We start from the raw sequence: 18,040 nt of genomic DNA on the forward strand, positions 1-18,040 counted from the left end.
GCCCCCCAGTTTCCCCCTTCTGCCCAAATTCCCCCTCTCACCCCCATCCTCCTACCAGATTGGCCCCCATTGTCCCCCAATTGCCCCCCCACCATCCATTACCCCCTTTCCCCTCCCCTATTGCCCCTCCTGTCCCTATTGCCCCCCATTCCCTATTGCCCCTCCTTCCCCCCTCCTGCCCTCCTTCCCTCCTATTGCCCCCCATTCCCTATTGCCCCTCCTTCCCCCCTCCTGCCCCCATTCCCTCCTATCGCCCCCCCACTCCCTCCTATTGCCCCCCACTCCCTCCTATTGCCCCCCCTTCCCCCCTCCTGCCCCCATTCCCTCCTATCGCCCCCCCACTCCCTCCTATTGCCCCCCATTCCCTCCTATTGCCCCCCCTTCCCCCCTCCTGCCCCCATTCCCTCCTATTGCCCCCCCATTCCCTGCTATTGCCCCCCATTCCCCCCTCCTGCCCCCCACTCCCTCCTATTGCCCCCCCCTTCCCCCCTCCTGCCCCCATCCCCCCCCGCCCCTTCCTCACACCCTTCCCCCCCCCTCCAGGTCCTCCAGCCCGTCGCGGCGCTGCGCGCGCCCGTCGCCGCTCTACCCGCCGGTTCCTCCTCGCTGGCCCCGAGCCGGGCGGGGCGGGGCGGGGCGCGGGGCGGGGGGAGGCCGCTCTATCCCCGCCCCGCCGCGCCTCGCTGGTGCGCGGCGTCCGTTTCCGGGTCGGGGCGGGGTGTAAATCGGGCCGCTCCCGCCGCCCCCTCCCAGACCCGCCGCGGCCGCCGCAGCAGGAGCAGCCGCCGCCGACGCCTCCCGCCGCCATCCCGCCCGCCCGCCCCGGCGCGCTCCCTCTCCCCCCCCACCTCCCTCCCCTCCTCCCCGCCCTCCCTCCTCCCGCTCCGCCCGGAGCGCCCTTCTCCCGCCGCCGTTACCGGCGCCGCTCCAGGTAGGCCCGACCCCCCCACCCCACCCACGCCGCCTCCCGATCCCCTTCCCTCCCCTCCCCGAATCCCCGCCGCCATCCGGCGCCGACTTCCACAATGGTCGCGGAGCCGCGGCCTCGCGTAGCGCCCCCGCGCCGCCCGGCGCCGCCCGCCGCCGGCCGCGCCCTCACGCCAGCCCGCGGCCTACGTGCGGCCTAGTCGCGGCCTAGGCCGCGGCCTGCGCGCGCGCCGAGCCGCCGGCGGGGCGGGGGGGGGGGGGGAGGTGGGGGGCGCCGCCGCCCCTCCCTCCCCTCCCCCCCTGACCCCCCCCTCCCCCCCCACGGGAACCGGGACCGGGGGGGCCGGGGAGCTGCGTGCGTCACATGGCGCCGCCACCCCCTCCCCCTCCCCCCCGCCCGGTACCGAGCGGTTGCGGGGGGAGGGGGGGGGGGCACCGGGGGGGAAATTTTTTTTTTAGCTTTTTTATTTTGACTTTTTTGTGGGGTTTTATCTTGCTTTAGTTGTTGTGGGGGTTTTGTGGTTTTTTCTTTTTTTTTTTTTCTTTTTTTTTTTTTTTGTTTTTTAAGCGGTTGGGCCCGTTTTTGCCGCCATCCGAGTTGTTTTTCCCCCCGGCCTAGTTCGCGGCGCCGCCGCCCGGGGAAGGGACGGGGCGGGGGGGGGCACAGACGACGGGCCCCTCTTGGAGCCGCCAGCCCCCCCTCGAGGAGCCGGGGGTTTTCCCCCTCCACCCCCCCGGGACCTGCCCGGTTTGGAGCCGCGATCTCCTACCGAGGGTCTGCCTGCACCACCACCCCCCCCGCCGACCCCCTCCGGGGACTGGGGTGTTTTTAGAGCCCCGGAGCCGGTTCCCCCCGCCCGGTTTGGGGTCCAGAGCTGCACCCCAGCTCCTCGGGGCTGAGCCACGCTCCCGGGACTTGACCTGTTTTCCCCCCTCTGGGGTCCGGGTCCTGTTTAGAGCTGCCGTCCCGGGACTGGGGACCCCCCCTGCCTCTCACCCTTTCTTTGTGGATGGCCCCGGTCTGGAGGCTCAATCCCGGCCCTGGGGGTCGGTCCGTGGCGCCCCCCCCCCCCCCCCATTCCCCCCTGGCTCAACAAGCTGCGTTTGGAGCTGGGATCTCCAACCCCAGACTTGTTTTTCACCCCCTCCCTGCCCCACATGAGCCAGTTTTGGAGCCACGTTTCCACCCGATCTCAGGGACGGGCTGGTTTTGGAGCTAAATCCCTGCCTCGGCAACCAGTTCCCCCCCATAATGATCCCAGTTTGGGGCTGGAATCCTGTGTGGGGAGGTCCCTGGGTGGGTGTTTGACCCTGCCACGGGCAGCAGGAAGGGACTGGGCCTTCCACGTGCCCCGTGGGGGCAGGCAGGGCTGCTGGATGGAGGTAAGGAGAAGTTTGGGGGAAGTTTTCCTGCGGAAGAGCCTCGCCATGAGCCGGGAGCGGAGTGACGGCTGCTTGCCGGCCTCTGCCTGCCCCACACGGCTTCGCTTCTCTCTTTGCGTAACCCCCCGGCAGGTTTGGTCGGCTCCTTTTGTCCCCAGCGGGCTGTGAGGTGGCCCCGTAACCGACCCAAGCTCGTTTGACTGGCAAAACCGCTGCCAGGGAAGCAAATTAATGCTAACGAAGGCGAACTGGGACGCTGAACTGGTGGGAGGAGGAGTGGGTTCAGAGCCGGAGAGACGGCGGCGGGTGCCAGCGAGGCTCCTGCCACCTCCGGTGAACCGGGAAACCCGTAAACAACCAGCTCGTGGGCTCGGGTCTAGACTCTCCTCCTCGCTCCATTGCTGCCGGGCTCGGATCCTGAGCCCTTCTTTCCAAACTAGGCAAACGGGTGACTTTTTGGATCCGATGGGATGTCAGACTGAGTTTTATGGAAGCTGTAACTCCTCGCTACGGCAAAAAAAAAACCTTTCTGTGCCAGCGGCTTCCCCTTAAAAGAGCATTAACCCAGAGCGCGGCAGCGCTGCCCGCTTGGCACCGTCCCCTGCCGGATTAATCCCCCTGCCCTCACTCTGGCTTCTTCTTTCCCTGGGCTTGGTTAAACTTTGATGGGGCGGTGACCAGCTGGACTGATAAAACCAAGAGCTGAAATTTAAGTTTATTTAATTTCTTTTTTTAAAGTTAAACGGCTCGCTAGCCGAGCTGGTGGCTGGTCGTGGTGTTTTGCAACTGCTGTCGACTCGGGCTGCAGGTTGTTTGAAACCTGATCGTGTGCTCATGTGGCCTTATCTGGTTTTGAGTAAATCAACTTGGAAACCGGTCTGCAAGGCCTCCCCACGCAGGCTCAGAGCGCAGATGAATTATTATATTTTTTTTTAACAGCCTGGCTCCCCAAGCGGGTTAAACCAAAGGGAAATGGGGCGGTTGCTCTGTTTGGCGCGTGTGTGTCTACACGCAGCTGTGGAGGAAAGTTTGTAATCTAGATTAAGGTGTGGGGCTCGCAAGTAAAGGCAAGTTCCCGGGAGCTGTAGGTAAAGGAGTGAGGCTAGAAGGAGGCAGGGGCTGAGCGAGACCCTCGTGGCCTTGGCTGTTGCTCGCTGCAGGTGGGATCGTGCCAGTTCAGCCCATCCGCCCTGGAAAACTGGGCAGGAGGAGCAGCCTGTTGGGGAGCTGAACTGCTGCGGATCAGCTCTTGGGATCACTGCTTGGAGAGGAACGTGGCCCTAAAACTGCTAGAGGGGATATTCAAGGGGAGAAAAAAGCATAGAGGGGCTCGACTCCCCGTCCGGGATGGGTCCGAAACCAGCCGGGGGAGGGTTGTCAGAGCTCCTCAAACGCAACCCCTCTTTTGTTCGTAGCTCCGCTCACCCAGCGACCAAAGATCCGAGCACTGACGCAGCCTGACTCAACCCAACGCAGCTCAAGATGGACACCGGTGTCATTGAAGGTGGTTTAAATGTCACGCTCACCATCCGACTACTTATGCACGGAAAGGTACGTGTCCGTGGGACGCGGGGCTGCGCCAAAGCCCCCTCGCCCGACGCAGGGGTGGCCCTTCCGGCAGCCCGGAGGGAGACTGGGTGCTTCCACGGCAGTGAATCGGTGTCGGTCGGCCCTTGTTACTGCAGCCATTAGACAGCGGTGTTAGGAATGTGCTCCTTGGCACCCGGCCGGCTCCTGGATATCTCATGACGAGCGAGGCAGCGCTTTAAAAGCGCAGCACATCAATAAAAATAACAGCGTGGGAGGGGGGGAAAGTCACCCGATGGGGAGCTCAGCTGGGAGCAAGGTGTCACTACGTCTGGTGGGGGGGGATATCTGAGGTGCCAAAGAACTTTTTTTGGCTGTAAAAGAGTTGTTTAAGCTTGAAACTCTTGGAGTTTTTTAAGCACTGACTAACGTCGCTTTTGTTTCCATCCCAGGAGGTGGGAAGCATCATTGGGAAGGTAAGTGAACAACAAACCCCCTCGCCCTGCCTCCCTCTTCCCCCTCACTGCCCCACACAACCACGCTAACGCCTCTCTCTTCTCTTCCTCCCCCCCCCCACAGAAAGGGGAGTCCGTGAAGAAGATGCGTGAGGAGGTGAGTCCCGGAGCTGTGGGGGGGGGGGGGTTCCGGAGGGGCCGCGGTGGCGTGGGCCTTCCGAGGAATTTCCAGGCAGTGCGGTGCCAGCGGCACCGGCAGCAGATGGGAGCCGGCAGGCGCGAGGCATGCTGGGAGGTGTAGGCAGGGCCGGGCAGGAAGCTGAGGAGGCTAAGATGGCTGCCCGGAGCCGAGCCAAGACAGGGAGGATTCATCACTGCTGGGGGGATCCCGGTTGCCCCCAGCAGCACTGAGCCGGGCGCGTGGACGGGGTGTTGTGTTTTGGGGGTTTCAGTGGGGGGCTGGGAGCCCTGATGTCGGCTCGTTTTCCTCCCGCAGAGCGGTGCTCGCATTAACATCTCAGAAGGGAACTGCCCCGAACGGATCATCACCCTCGCTGGACCCACCAATGCCATCTTCAAAGCTTTTGCGATGATCATTGACAAACTGGAAGAGGTGTGTCTGCGGCCTCGAGCCCCCCTGCCCGCCTGCAGGCAGCCTTTACCCCTCTCCCCACAGAAATTTGCCCTGGGATCTGCCCCAGAGCGTGCTGGGGGGGGGTCTGGATCACGAGGAAAAGCTCTTCCCTGGGGATGAGCAGTGGGATGGGCCCGTTCCGCACGGGCTGGTGGGGTTTTCCCCGTGGTGCCTGATCTTTGCCCGGCCTCAAGCAGGGGCAAGGTCCAGGTCGTGCCGCTTCCCCGTGGGCGCTCAGCCGTTGTTAAGCTGAGCTTGCTGAGTGCCAGAGCCCTGCAGGGGCTGAAAACACCCCGCGGCCACTGATTATACCCCTTAAAACAGAGCAGGGCTTAAACTCCCCGGGCTTCGCTCATCCTGGGCGGTTGTGCTGCTGCCCCTTCGGGGCTCGGCTCCATCTCCAGCCCTGCCCAGGAGGGGAACGGGGGCTGTGGCTGCGCGGTGCTGAAGCTGCGTTTTGCCCCTGGTCCCGTCGAATCGGTGATTTTCAGGGGAATGTTGATCCTGGATAACCTGGATCCTGTCTGCGGGCGTTAGAGCCTGCTCAGGGCCGTGGCGTGGAGTTTTCCATCCCGCTCCACATCGTTTGGAAGGCATGAGCGCTCCTCGCCTGGTGTGAGGCAGAGCTCTGCGGCCCTCACCTTGCCTGTGGGGGTTAAAAATCCTGTTACCCTTCAGATTTGGGACCCTTCTAGTGCTGGCAGATCTGTCCCCAAGGCTCCTTCCTCCTAAAAGCTGCTGAGCCCTGCGCTCCTCCTGCTTTACCCCAAGAGCTGGAGTCCTCCGAGGGCTCCCTGGCCGAGCGTGGCTCCTGGCTGCCGGGCTCTGAGCTCGGCGTTAAAGCTTTTATTTTAGTAGGTCAGTTGAGCCCGTGGCCTTGTGCCTCCCCTCCCCCCTGGCAGCACATGACCGCTGTCATCAGTGCTGGGCTTGTTTTCCCCGGAGCCGCTCCCGCCCTGATCCCCTGTTACTACAGGAGGCTCCGTGCTGAACCGGGAGCTGTGGGGACACCGAACCCCCAACCACTCGTCCCCCTCCAGCGTCACCAGTTCAGCTGCCATGTGACCCAGCCAGCGCTTCTGCGCTGGGCTGAGGGGGGTTCAACCCCCATTTTCATTAAGACAACAGTGTTTGGCTTCTTCCTTCTTCCCCAGAATGTGGCTGTGTCGTTTCTGGGCTGCTAACAAAGTCCTGGGAAATAAAATAGGACTGGGAAGAGCCCTGGGGTCACCTTGGCCTGGCCTGCCCGTGCCAGCGTTGTCCTCCCCGTCCCTCCGCTGGGCACGTCACCTCCCCGCGTGCCGTCCCGGCGAGGGCAACGCGTCGGGCTGACCCCTCTGAGTAACTCCTCTTCCTCGCAGGACATCAGCAGCTCCATGACCAACAGTACAGCTGCCAGCCGGCCCCCGGTCACCCTCCGGCTCGTGGTACCCGCCAGCCAGTGCGGTTCCCTCATTGGGAAAGGAGGCTGCAAGATCAAAGAGATACGAGAGGTGCGTGTTGGCCGGCCCCAGGGGGATGTGTGCGGGGTCTGGGTGCCCCCAGGGTCAGATCCTTGCAGCAGCCCCCACCCTGGGTGGTACCACATAGCAGAGGCGTGGCATCACTTGGCTTTTTTAGACCTTATATTTTTAGTGCTTGTGAAACTGAGACTCAGGGCAGACCCTCCCCTTCCCAGCCCTGTCCCCTGCAGCAGGACACCTGAGTTCTTGCTCCCGCCTTCCCTGAACTCTTAATTATAATTTTTTTTTTCCCCCAATTGTTGGAGGGGGGGAATGTGCTGCCAGGCCTGTGTCACCCTCGGTAGTGCCATTTAGCACTGGGTGCTGCCAACCCCGGGCTGCTGACAGATTAAACTGTGTCCAGCTCTGCTGGCTGCAGAGTTGGGCTTGACTTGGGTTACAGGGAAAAGCTGCAGCCCAGGTCCTCCTCTCTGCCCCGGGCTCCCGATGACCAAATTATTTCCAGCTAGGATTAAAGAACTTTATTTTAGGGGAGAGAATGGTGGTGGTGGTGGGGGGAGCAGTTTTGGCTATGTATAACCCAGCCACGGGGTTTGTCGCTGAGGTCACCGCCCTCCCTGGGGTCTGACCACCTATTTTTAACCGTCAACTTTACAGAGCACGGGGGCACAGGTCCAGGTGGCAGGAGACATGCTGCCCAACTCGACCGAGCGAGCCATCACCATTGCTGGGATCCCACAGTCCATCATCGAGTGCGTCAAACAGATCTGCGTCGTCATGCTTGAGGTAGGGCCTCCCCCCCCCAAGCCCTGCTGGCATATGTGGGGTTTTATTTTTCCCTTCTGGGGAGGCACGTGTGGCGCAGGGATCCCCGTTGCCCTTGGCCAGCCACATCCCTCCTCGCGAGTGGAAACCGCTGAGGACAGACAAACGGCTGCTGGGGAGGGGATAAAGGGATAGCTGGGGATTACAGCCTCATCCAGGTGAGGCTTGGAGCTGCTTAAAGCCGGGGTCGAGCCAGGCCTCTCGAGCTGCTCACCGGCTAACGGCGTTGCCCATGGCTCTGCGGTGACCCGTCGTGCTGCCCAGCATGGTGACACCGAGCAGCAGCGTCGTCCTCCTGTCCCAAGTCCCCTCGCATGCTGCTCTGTGGCTGGCATGGGGGGAGAAACAAGCTTGCCTTGCATCCTCCCAAAGGGCTGATTTTTAAACCCAAAGCAGAGCGTTGGTGTCTGGGGTGCGGGGAGGGGTTTGTGGTGCTGGCAGCGCTCGGTGTCTGACCTCTCCTCTCTGCCTGTCACCCAGTCTCCCCCGAAGGGCGTCACCATCCCGTACCGACCCAAGCCATCCAGCTCTCCCGTCATCTTTGCAGGCGGTCAGGTAAGGCCTTTCCTCTGCTCCTGGGGTTTGCGGGGTGGGAAAAGGGGGGGTGTCTTACCGAGCTGCCACGCTGCCAGCGCACATCAGCCGCTCTGCGTGCCTGTCACCCACGCCGCTTCCTCCGGCCGAGAGCGGCTCTGCTTGGCCTCGGCCTCCCAGAGCCTGCTCTGAGCCTTCCTCACTGAGCTCGCTGAGGGCTGGAAGAAGGCAGAGGTGGGATGGAGGGGTGGAGGGAGGGGCAAAAGGGCTGATTTGGGGAGGTGGGGGGTGTGCTGGCAAACAGTCCTGGAGTTAACCAAAAAAAAAAAAAAGGCCAGTGTGGTGGCGGCGGTGGGGGATTTGAATCAGGCCGAGACTCCAGCTGCCAAATCCAGGCTCTGCCCCTCTGCCTGGGGCTGGCTCTGAGGACTCGGTGCGACCTGTTGTGGGTGACTGGCCCAGAGGGTTGGGGGGGGTTCTCTGCTCTTTGGGGCTGGCTCTTGGGGGGTGCAAAGGTTTAGCCTGTGCCGTGGGTAGGATTGGGGTGCGGAAAGGCTTCATTGCGCACGAGGGGAGGGTGTCAGATAGGAGTAGCCATCAGGTGACGTGGGATTTAGCTGCTCCCAGGGAGTTGCTTGCTCTCTGCTGCCGAGCCAGGTTACAGGGACAGGCCTCCCTTGGGGTCCTGTCTGCTGTGAAGCCCCGAGTCCTCCCCGGCCCTCTTTGGGGTGGTGGTGGGGGGGTGTTGACTGGGGATCCTCGCCCCATGGGGCCCATCCAGGCTGCTGGGCAAGGCAGGAGGCTCAAGCCCCCCCGGGGGATGTGGGTCACCCGCTCCCCACCCTGCGGTTCCCAGGGCTGCCGTAACGCTTTGGAGAGAGGAAAAAAAAAAACAAACCACCCCAAAAAAACGCGGCGACTCGTGCAAATGCATCCGCTGCCTTCCTGCTCTCAGGGAGAACCCTCCGGGGTGGGCTCGGGCAGGGCCTGGAGCCCCTTAGCCAGCCCGTGGACCAGCTCAGGCAGGGTCCAGCGTTGTCGATGGAGGCCTCCGTAGGCAGGGAAGGGGGTAGCTGCCGCTGGCCTCCCCGAGAGTCAGGCCTGACTCTGCTCTTCCTCCCCCTCCCGCCCTCCCCCGCCAGGCTGGCACGCCATGCTTGTTTTGGGGGACGGACCTGCTGCCGTCCCCTTCCTCGCCTTGGCCCCCCCACCCCCCCTACCCCACCCTTTGCCCTCCCTGCCTCTTCCTCCTCCCTTCCCCGGACCTGATCAGCCCCCCCCGCCTCTCCGACAGCTTCTCCTGCCGCTCTGCGCCCCGGGGGAAGCGCCTGGCCGGTATATCCGTGCCCCCCCTCTCCCGCCCCCCCCAGTGCCTTTTGCAAGCGGAGGGCCGTACCGTGCGGCCCCCCCACCCCTTCCCTCCCCTCCCCGTGGTGTGGGAGCCGGCTGCCTTCCCCGTTAGAGCAGTGAGGAGCAGGCTTCCCCCGGCCACGCATCTCTTCCCTCCCCTCCCCTTTCTTCTCCCCCCTTCCTTCTCTTCCACCCCTCTCCCCTGGCCCAGGGCCGCGGCCAGCCCGATGCAGCCGTCCGGGCCCCGCTCCCGGTGGTGTTTGCGCTCTGTCTTTGCAGCTCAGAGTCGTGCGTAGAGCAGGTTTAGCCCTTGAAAAAACAGAGCTAATGTCGATGTGACTTTGGTGTTAGCGGAAGGTTTCGGATTGACAGCCCTGGAGACTGAAGTCCTCTAATTTATCCACAGGACAGGTACAGCAGCGGCAGTGCGAGCTACCCCCACACCGCCCCATCCATGTGCCTCAACTCTGACTTGGAGGGACCACCTCAGGAGGTGAGAGGGGAGTTCAGTCTCCACGGCCCGTTCAATCCTTGGCCTCTCTGAGACTGCCAACAAGGGTGGCATCCCCGTCCCCGTCCCCCAAAACCCGTCAACGGTGGCTTTTGTGCTGTGGACTCCTGTCCACTGGGAACTGGACTCTGAGCCCACCAACCTCTCCTCACGCAGGCCACCCGGCAGCCACTGCATGGCAACGAACTTGGGCCAATTCCAGCCTGGGCTGCAGTTCTTCCGGTGACCTGGAAGTGAGGCTGTGTACCCCCCTCTCCCCTTCCTATCCCACCCACCCCCACCTGCCCGGCCCCCCCCAACCCCCCCAAACCTTAGCCAGCCAGGCCCCAGCCAGTGACTCGCCCTTTCTGGGTAGCTTCAGGAGGAATCTGAAGTCTGTGGCTGTCCCTTAACCTCAAGACATGGAATTGTGGCAGGTCAGGCACTCAGCCTTGTTACCCCCCCCCCCCCCTCCCCCCGAATGCCTCTCTTTTGCCTTGTCTAGCATCGGTAGCCAGCTCCAGCATTTACCTCTAGCTTGCCCGGCGACGTTTTCCTAGGCGTGCGGAAGTGACGAGAGGACTCGGAATGGGACTTTTTTTTTTGGGGGGGGCTGCTGGGCCGGGGAAAGGAGGGGCCGGGAGCTAGCAGGGCTGGCGGGGGCGTTGGAGATCTTCCCCTGTCGGCGAGGCGGGGGGCGCAGGGCTAGAAGCATTGTCGGACTCCACCACACCATACATCTTCATCAAGATCCCAGCCGTTCTTGTTTTTGTCTGCCACTTTTTTTTTTGGGGGGGACGGCGCCATACTGTCCACTCCCTCCCTGTAACCGCCACGTAAGGCCAATTCGAGTAACCGCCCGTCTAGAAACTGCTTGTTACAGCATTTATCCGTCCCCTGCCTCTCCTTGCCCCACTTCCCTCGCCCCGGAGAACTCTCCACCTTGGCTCTCTGACTTCCTGGCTAGTTGAAATCTGTCTGTCCCTGGGTGGCTGTCCGATGGTTGTTAATAGGACTGTTTTCCTCCTTTTGTAGGCCTATACCATTCAAGGACAGTATGCCATTCCACAGCCAGATGTAAGTTTTGTTTACAACTTCTTGTCTTGAAATCCACCCTCTTCCTCCCCCCTTCCAAAAATTTTCTCCGTGCTTTCTCGACTCGAGCCGCTAGAGCCGTCCGCTTGGGCTGAATACTCGAGCTGATCCGAACTCCCCCCCAAAAAACTCGCCTCCCTCCAATTCGCCTTCCTGCAGCCAGCTTCACCCGGTCTCAGATCTCTCCTTTTTCCTTCCCCCCCACCTTCTTTCTGACACTTCCCTCCTATATATTTTTTTTCCAACCCACCTCTCCCTGGCTTGGCATTTCACACCAGCTCCGGCTTTTCCCTTGCCCTCCCCCTGCTCCCTCCTGCCCCCCCCCCCCCCCCCCCCAACTCCTCGAATTTGGCACGCAGCCCGTCAAGAGAAAACAAAAACAGCACATGATGGTTCCCTGTCATGGTGGTTCTCCTGGGGCAGGGGACAGCTGGCCCAGCGAGCGGTCGCAGGTGGCAGTTTTGGGGGGGTGGGGGGGGTGGGGGGAGCTGGGGGGGGTTTGGATCTGGCCTGGCCCAGGCTGCCACCAGCCTGTCAGGGACCGTTTGGGACAGGAGTGACAGTCCAGGCAGCGGGCGCTGTCCCGGCTCGCTGTTGCACGCCACCATCCTCCGGCCACCCATGCTCATCCCGTAGGCTCGGTGGGGGCCCGTCTTCTGCTCCTGGCACCCTTAGAGCAGCGAGGAGGTGGGGGCGGGGGGGGGTGGTGCAAGGGGGGCTCTGAAGCACCAGGACAGGGAGGAGAAGGACTAGAAGGAAGCTGGGCTAAAAGAGCCGCTCCGGGGGCTGAACCGAGCCGGGCTCCATCCCCATCTCCCTCCCGGTGCTCCTGTCCCCCCCCCCACCTCGCTGCTCCCTGCATGGTGTGGTGTGAGCACCCTGCCTCTCGTCTCTCCTGCTCCTCTCTGCTTCTCTCCCTGAGCTCCTTTCATCCCTCGCTTCACCAGGGGGGTGGGCGCAGCCCCCCACCCCCCCACACACACACCCCAGCCCACCTTGGCCTGGCGCCTTCCTCCTCTCCGTGTGGAGGGGGGTCGGGGAGAGACGGGGAGGCGGGGGGGGGGACACACACCCAGTGCTGCTGGCAGTATCTGTGTTGATGTGCGTGCTGTGAGTCCTGGCCCCCCTTGGGCTTGGGAAATGGCTAACATCAGCCTTTTTCTTTCTCTTTTTTTTTTTTTTTTTTTGCCCCCCCTCTAGCTGACCAAGCTGCACCAGTTGGCAATGCAACAGTCACACTTTCCAATGTCTCATGGCAACACTGGATTCAGTGGTATGGAAACTCCTTCTCTCTTCTGTACGCTAGCGTGGGCCGAAGGCCAGCCTGCGAGCCGCCGCTTGGCTCCTCTCTAACGGGGCCTCCGCTCGGGTCTCGTGCTCTCAAAAAAAAAAAAAAACAACCACCAAAAAAAACCCACAAAACCAAACGTTGCCCCAGAGCCGAGCCCGGCCAGGTAACGATTTTTGTCACGACGTCTCTGGGGGTGACTTGGTACCGGCCTCTGCGAGTTGTGGGGGGCCGCAGAGGGTAGAACAAAACAAAACAAAACCACCAAAAAAAACCACCGAGCAGGCAGGGCCTCCATGCTGCTTTCCTTCCTCTTCACCCCCATCCTCCACAAGCTCTGCCAATGCACCGGGAGACCCCCCCGACCCGCAGCACCCTCTCTCTCCCCTCCGGCTACTCCAGTCCTGAGCAGGCAACTGTTGAGTTGTACCAAATTTGCTGTAGATTTGCTAAGATGGCTAAAAATATCCATTTGGGGCTCTAAACTTGAGACAGCCAAACTCATTGTCACTTGTATCTTAACAGGCATTGAATCCAGCTCTCCAGAGGTGAAAGGCTATTGGGGTAATGATTAAAAAACAAAATCTGTAGTTATTCTATTGTGTATTAATACTGACCGGGGTCTCGTTCTCCCTGTTAAATGCTGCCCGCCTTTGTGCACGGATGGGAGGGGAAAGGGGGGGTCAGGGGGAGCCTTAGAAGGGCTGGAGGTACCGACTGGCTTGGTTGTACGTGCCCCAGAAGTTGTCAGCTGGCCAGTGGAGAGCAGCAGGACTTGGTGGAGGGCTCGGTCATCCAGCGCCCGGCGCTGTTAGCGAGCCTTGGGCCCCCTTGTTTTACCCCCCACCCCGCCAAAAACCCATGTGCTGGGGTGGGGGGGTGATTTTTTTTTTTCTCCCCCCCCCCACCCTGCCCTGCCTGAGGAGTTGCTGGAGCAGCCGAGCCCGGTGGCAGAACTGCTGGCGAGGGGAGGGGGGGGACACAGCCATGTGTGTGTAGTGTGTGTGTGTGTGTGTGTCCCCAGGCTGCTTCGCCCCTGCCAGAGCCCTGAGGGGTGAGATCTTGAGGCTCCCACCGCTCCAGGGAGCGAGGGGAAAAAAAAATAATAATTAAAAACTTAAAAAAAAAAAAAAATAAAACCAAACCCGCTTTGGCACATGTGCTCGGCCCCATCCAAAATGTGAGCAGCCTCGCAGCGCCCGTGCCGGCCGGCGTAGCACTGCCCTGCCGGGGCTGTGGCGGCGAGGAGGAGGAGGAAGAGGAGGAGGAAGAAGGGGGGGTAGTGTAGCCCTTGGAAGCTGGTAATGGAGCAGGCAGCGGAGCTGAGCGCCCGAATGGAGCCCCCACAGTGAGAGTGCGCTGCTCTGGGACTGTCCTGACCGGAAGGAAGAAGCTGTGGTGACATCGCGGGGAGGGGGGGGGGGACAAAGGGAAGAGAAATTGGGGTGATTGAGGGCCAGGGGAGGTGGCAGGGGGGGAAAGCAGGCGAGCAGGGAGGAGGTGGGGAGCAGCGGGGAGGGTTTGGAGTAACCTCACAGCTTGCTCTGCCCTTCCCCTCCTGTTTGAAAGAGTCTTCAAGGTAGCCCTGAAGCTGGCAGCAAATGCTGGCTTGACTGCTGCGCTCTGTCTGTGCTGCACCCCCCCGTCCCACCACCCCCCCCTGAACTTCTTCCCGCTTTTTCTCTGTCTCTAAGCAGGTTTGGATGCCTCCGCTCAAACCACCTCTCACGAACTCACCATTCCAAATGATGTGAGTATCCCCATGGCGGGGAGGGCTGGTGGGCAGCGGGCGGGCAGCCCCTTGTCCCTGGGGAGGGGGTCACTGCCCCCTCCAGGCCCTCTCTATTATCTTCTGCCCCCTCCAGGCCCTCTCTATTATCTTCTGCCCCCTCCAGGCCCTCTCTATTATCTTCTGCCCCCTCCAGGCCCTCTCTATTATCTTCTGCCCCCTCCAGGCCCTCTCTTTTTTTTTTTTCTGCCCTCTCTTTTTTTTTTCTGCCCCCTCTAGGCCCTCTCTCTTTTTTTTTTCTGCCCCCTCTAGGCCCTCTCTCTTTTTTTTTTCTGCCCCCTCTAGGCCCTCTCTCTTTTTTTTTTCTGCCCCCTCTAGGCCCTCTCTCTTTTTTTTTCTGCCCCCTCTAGGCCCTCTCTCTTTTTTTTTTCTGCCCCCTCTAGGCCCTCTCTCTTTTTTTTTTCTGCCCCTCTTTTTCTAACAAAATGAGGGGTGGGGTTGCCCATTCTCAGCTGCGGGTGGGCTTGTGGCTGCGCCCCAAACTGCCTCTTTGGATCATTTTCCCTGGCACCACATCCCTTCTTTAAGGCAGAACCCCCCCTTTTCCAACTCCGAGGAGGTGCCAGCCCTGTCCCTGCGGAGGACCGACAGGGGAGGAGGAGGAGGATGGATTAACACACTAACGAAGCCGCTTTCCTTCCCCCCCCCCCCCGCAGTTGATTGGCTGCATCATCGGGCGTCAGGGCGCCAAAATCAATGAGATCCGCCAGATGTCTGGGGCGCAGATCAAAATTGCCAACCCAGTGGAAGGGTCTACTGACAGGCAGGTTACCATAACTGGATCTGCAGCGAGCATTAGCTTGGCCCAGTATCTAATTAATGTCAGGTAAGTCTCCGGGTGACGAGGCTCCGCGGCTCGGGGGGGGCTGGCACTGCACGCCCGCGCCAGGGGGGGCCCCGACCCTCCTCCCGCCCCGACGCATGAGGGGAAGGGGGTTTTCTCTCCCTCTCTTTTTTTTTTTTTCCTTTTCCCTTCCCCTTTCCTGTCCTCTCCCTGTGCCTGCTGTCCCGTTTCCCTGGTGCGATCGCCTCCCGCTCTGTGGGTGACGGACCCGGCTGGGGAAGGGTCCGGCCACAGGGCCGAGGGGAGCCCGTGGCTACTTCAAGCCGTGGTTAGGCCTGTGCTGTTTCGATGCGGCGCTTGCGTGGCGAGGGCTTTTTTATTATTTTTTTTTTTTTTTGGTGGGGTGATAGAGGAAGGGACTCCCCTGGGCTTTGCTTCTGGAGAATCCCCAGCATCTCCCAGCAGGATCTTGGGATCCCAGGGAGAGGAATCGGTGCTGGCGTGGCTCTGCTCCGGGCTCAGCCGGCTTCCCCGCGGCCACCGTGGGGATTTCGGGCCCGATTCGGACCCATCTTGGCGATGAGCCGGGCTGGGGGCGACGGCCTCTCCCCGATCCTCAGCCCCCGCGGCTCTGGGTGGAGGAGACGAGCGGGGAGAGCCCCAAGCAGGGACTCGGCGCCGCTCCCTGTCGCGATGCCGGGGTGACACGGCAGCTCCGGCCTGGTCCCGAGCAGGAGCAGAGGAGAAGCTGCCCATGCTTTTGCTCTTTATTTTTCTTTTTTCTTCTTTTTTTGGTTTTTTTTGGTTTGTGGTGAGGTGCCTGGCTCCAGGGGCGCTGGGACGGCCTCGCGCTGAGCCGACGGCTCGGCCGGGGGCTCCGGGGTGCGCGGGGGGTCCCGGTGCGGCTCAGAGGCGAGGCCAGACCTCGCCGGGGCACGGCTACGGCCTCGCAGCGCCCTTCCCTCCCTCCCTCCCCGAGCTGGGCTCGTGCGACTTTACGCTGTTTGTCCTGTGCTTTTTCTTTTTCTTTTTTTTTTTTTTGTGGTGTTCCCTTCCACCCACCCGTATTTTTTTTTTTTGTTCCTTTTCTCCTCTGTTACAGTTTAGAAAGCGCTAAACCCTCCTCCCAGGCAGCCTCCGTCACGATCCCTGACCACCTCAGCATCAACCTCTCTCAACCCTCCACCCCTTCTTCTTCTTCCTCCTCCACCACCACCCCCTCGCTCGCCACAGCGGGGGCCTCCGAAGCACCCGCCAGCCTCCCCAACCCTCTTCCGACCGCCCCTTGTGTCTCCAGTCTGCTTGGCATGAAACCTGTCCCTCTCCTGGCTCTAAATGTTGTGTCTGCTGCTAAGGGCACCTCCGCTCCAGCTGTGCCATGTGTCACTAACAAACTGAAAGCGGAAAAGCAGAGATTTTCTCCTTACTGAGTCTGCTTGTGGCCTTAAGAGGACCAGCAGATCGGTGGCAGCATGGAGACCCCGTAGAGGAGACTTGGAAGAGCAAATTTTTTTCTCTTTTTTTTTCATTTTTTTCCTCCTCCTCCTTTTTACTCCAAAGTGAGCTTGTGATGTTAGAACGGAGTTTTCTTGCCGGCCGAGAGACGATTTTCCCCGTGTCCCAGCCCGGCCTGGAGTCTAGTGATCTGTTCGATTCCTCCTCGATCCTGCTAGCTTGTAGCTGTCGCTTTTTTTTTTTAATTTTTCCTCCTCTTTTTTTTTTTTTCCATTTTTTAGTAGCTTGGTTGCAACTGCGGTTTTGGGGGAGGGGGTGGGAGGTGCGGGGCGGGGGCGGGTGGAGGGAGGGGGGTTCGTTACTGAATAAACAAGTCATGGAGGGGGGGGGTGGGGGGGATTTAATTGCATTCCTGGTGACGTTGCCCACTCGCGGCCTCGCCTGTCTCTCTTTAATGTCTGTACCTGTAATAAAGTTGCCACGGTGAGAATCTGCTCTGCTAGATCTGTGCCGATGGTGGGGGGGCTGAGCCCCGGGGAGGGGGCCTCGCGGGGTGCCCTCTTGCTTAGAGGGGGGCTCACTGCCACCCAGGTTGGGCTGCGCCCCCCCCCCCCCCCCCACTAAATAAGTCGCTTTGAGCCGCAGAGGTGGCAGCTCCTGTGGGTTGGGGGGTGCTGGTTTGTCCCTGCTTGCTCGGGGACCCCCTTGCCTTGTGTGTTTGACCCTCCCCCCACCCACCCTGTGCTCCCCAGGGGGTCCCTGGTGGGGGTAACACCCCACCCCCCCCACCTCGCTCTCTGCCTTCCCTGCAGGAATTGCTGCCTCATTCCTGCCCGCCCCCACCCTGGGGGTGCCCAGAGCACCCCGGGGTCCCCTTTCCCCTGGGTGTCCCCACCCTTAAAGCTTTGCCCCGGTGCTGCGCTCAGCTGGACACCCCCCCCCCAAGCCCCTGGGGGGACCCCTCTGCCTCCATTTTAGGGGGGGGCAGCCACAGCAGGCTGCCCCCCCTTTCCTTACCGCACCCCCCTTCCCGCTTGTACCTAGATCACCCCCCCCACACCCCAAAAACCTCCTCCCTTCCCTCCTTGGGGAGTCTCTCCCCCTTCCAGGGCCCTCCCCACGGGGAAGCCCTTCCTCCCTTGCCCCCCCTCTCCCTCCTCCTCCTCCTCCCCCAAAGCGGGGTCCCCTCTGACGCCCTTTTTTCGTTGCAGGCTCTCCTCGGAGACCGGGGGCATGGGAAGCAGCTAGGGCCCCGACGCGGACCCTCGGCCTCACCTCACCATCCATCTGTGTAGTCCCTTAGCAGCCAGCCCCAGGTTTTAACTAGTTTGTAAATTTTTCGGTTCCTCCATTGCTCTCCGCAGCCACTCATGAGGTTTATTTTTTTTTTTCGTTTATTTTTTTTTTTTTCCGTTTTGTTTTGAATTTACAGCATTTTAATTCCTTTCTCTGTTCAGCTGTTAAAACGCTGAGCCCCAGATCTTAGTTTTATAAAGCTTCTCTCTCCTCCCCGCCCCACCCCTCACCTCCACCTTCCCCCCACCCCCCCCCCTCCCTTTTTTCGGCTCATGAAGTTTCTGTTTTGTCATGAAATGTAAGAGTGGAAGAGAAACATTTCAGTTTAGTTCTGTAACGTCAGGAAATTTTTCAAAAAAAAAAATTAATAAAAAGATGGACTGGAGCTTTTCCTTGTGAATAGAAACTGGAGGATATTTTGGTTAATGGATCTGCCTGTCTCCGTCTTTATTTGAACCCCCCCCCCCCACCTCTGGTTCTGCCCAGTGCTCCCAGTATGGCCCAGCTGGGGGTTGGGTTCCCTCTGGGGGTGGAATGGGGGACCCTCAGGCTGCATAAATCAGTCCTGGGGGGGGAAAGGGGGGGCAGGGGGGTGTGTTTTTGGTGCTGTAGATGCACTTTGAGGGTTTTTCTCTTTCTCCCAGTACCATGTAAACTGGTTTTTAATGGAAACCAGTATCCCAGCTGGGTATGGTCACACATACACCCTGACACACACCACACCCCCCCCCCAAACCTACCTGGG

At 60.9% G+C, this 18,040-nt stretch overlaps 1 protein-coding gene across 10 annotated transcripts; it reads left to right on the plus strand.

Annotated features, from left to right (window-relative positions):
- Positions 1 to 747: 747 nt before the first annotated feature.
- Positions 748 to 17,725, plus strand: PCBP2 (poly(rC) binding protein 2). 10 transcript variants are annotated; one of them, XM_074853571.1, is made up of 16 exons: positions 748 to 931; positions 3,726 to 3,861; positions 4,290 to 4,313; positions 4,417 to 4,449; positions 4,789 to 4,905; positions 6,288 to 6,419; positions 7,047 to 7,175; positions 7,695 to 7,769; positions 9,505 to 9,591; positions 9,766 to 9,831; positions 10,624 to 10,665; positions 11,884 to 11,956; positions 12,497 to 12,535; positions 13,669 to 13,721; positions 14,417 to 14,586; positions 17,211 to 17,725. In XM_074853571.1, exons 2-16 carry the CDS (start codon positions 3,793 to 3,795, stop codon positions 17,245 to 17,247), a joined length of 1,146 nt encoding a protein of 381 aa, XP_074709672.1. In that variant the 5' UTR covers positions 748 to 931; positions 3,726 to 3,792; the 3' UTR covers positions 17,248 to 17,725. The 10 variants fall into 10 exon arrangements, with proteins under 10 accessions (XP_074709672.1, XP_074709674.1, XP_074709679.1 ...); XM_074853573.1 differs by lacking the exon at positions 12,497 to 12,535 and having other exon boundaries at positions 13,666 to 13,721; XM_074853574.1 differs by lacking the exon at positions 12,497 to 12,535 and having other exon boundaries at positions 749 to 931.
- Positions 17,726 to 18,040: the final 315 nt, after the last annotated feature.

This window comes from Strix uralensis, chromosome 33 (assembly GCF_047716275.1).
Source record: "Strix uralensis isolate ZFMK-TIS-50842 chromosome 33, bStrUra1, whole genome shotgun sequence".
Classification (NCBI taxonomy): Eukaryota; Metazoa; Chordata; class Aves; order Strigiformes; family Strigidae; genus Strix; species Strix uralensis.

Coding starts and splice junctions, on each gene's coding strand:
- PCBP2 (XM_074853571.1), top strand. CDS start 3,793: ATGGACACCGGTGTCATTGAAGGTGGTTTAAATGTCACGCTCACCATC. Junction 11,957..12,496: donor TGGCAACACTGGATTCAGTG/GTATGGAAACTC, acceptor GTATCTTAACAG/GCATTGAATCCAGCTCTCCA. Junction 14,587..17,210: donor CAGTATCTAATTAATGTCAG/GTAAGTCTCCGG, acceptor TTTTCGTTGCAG/GCTCTCCTCGGAGACCGGGG.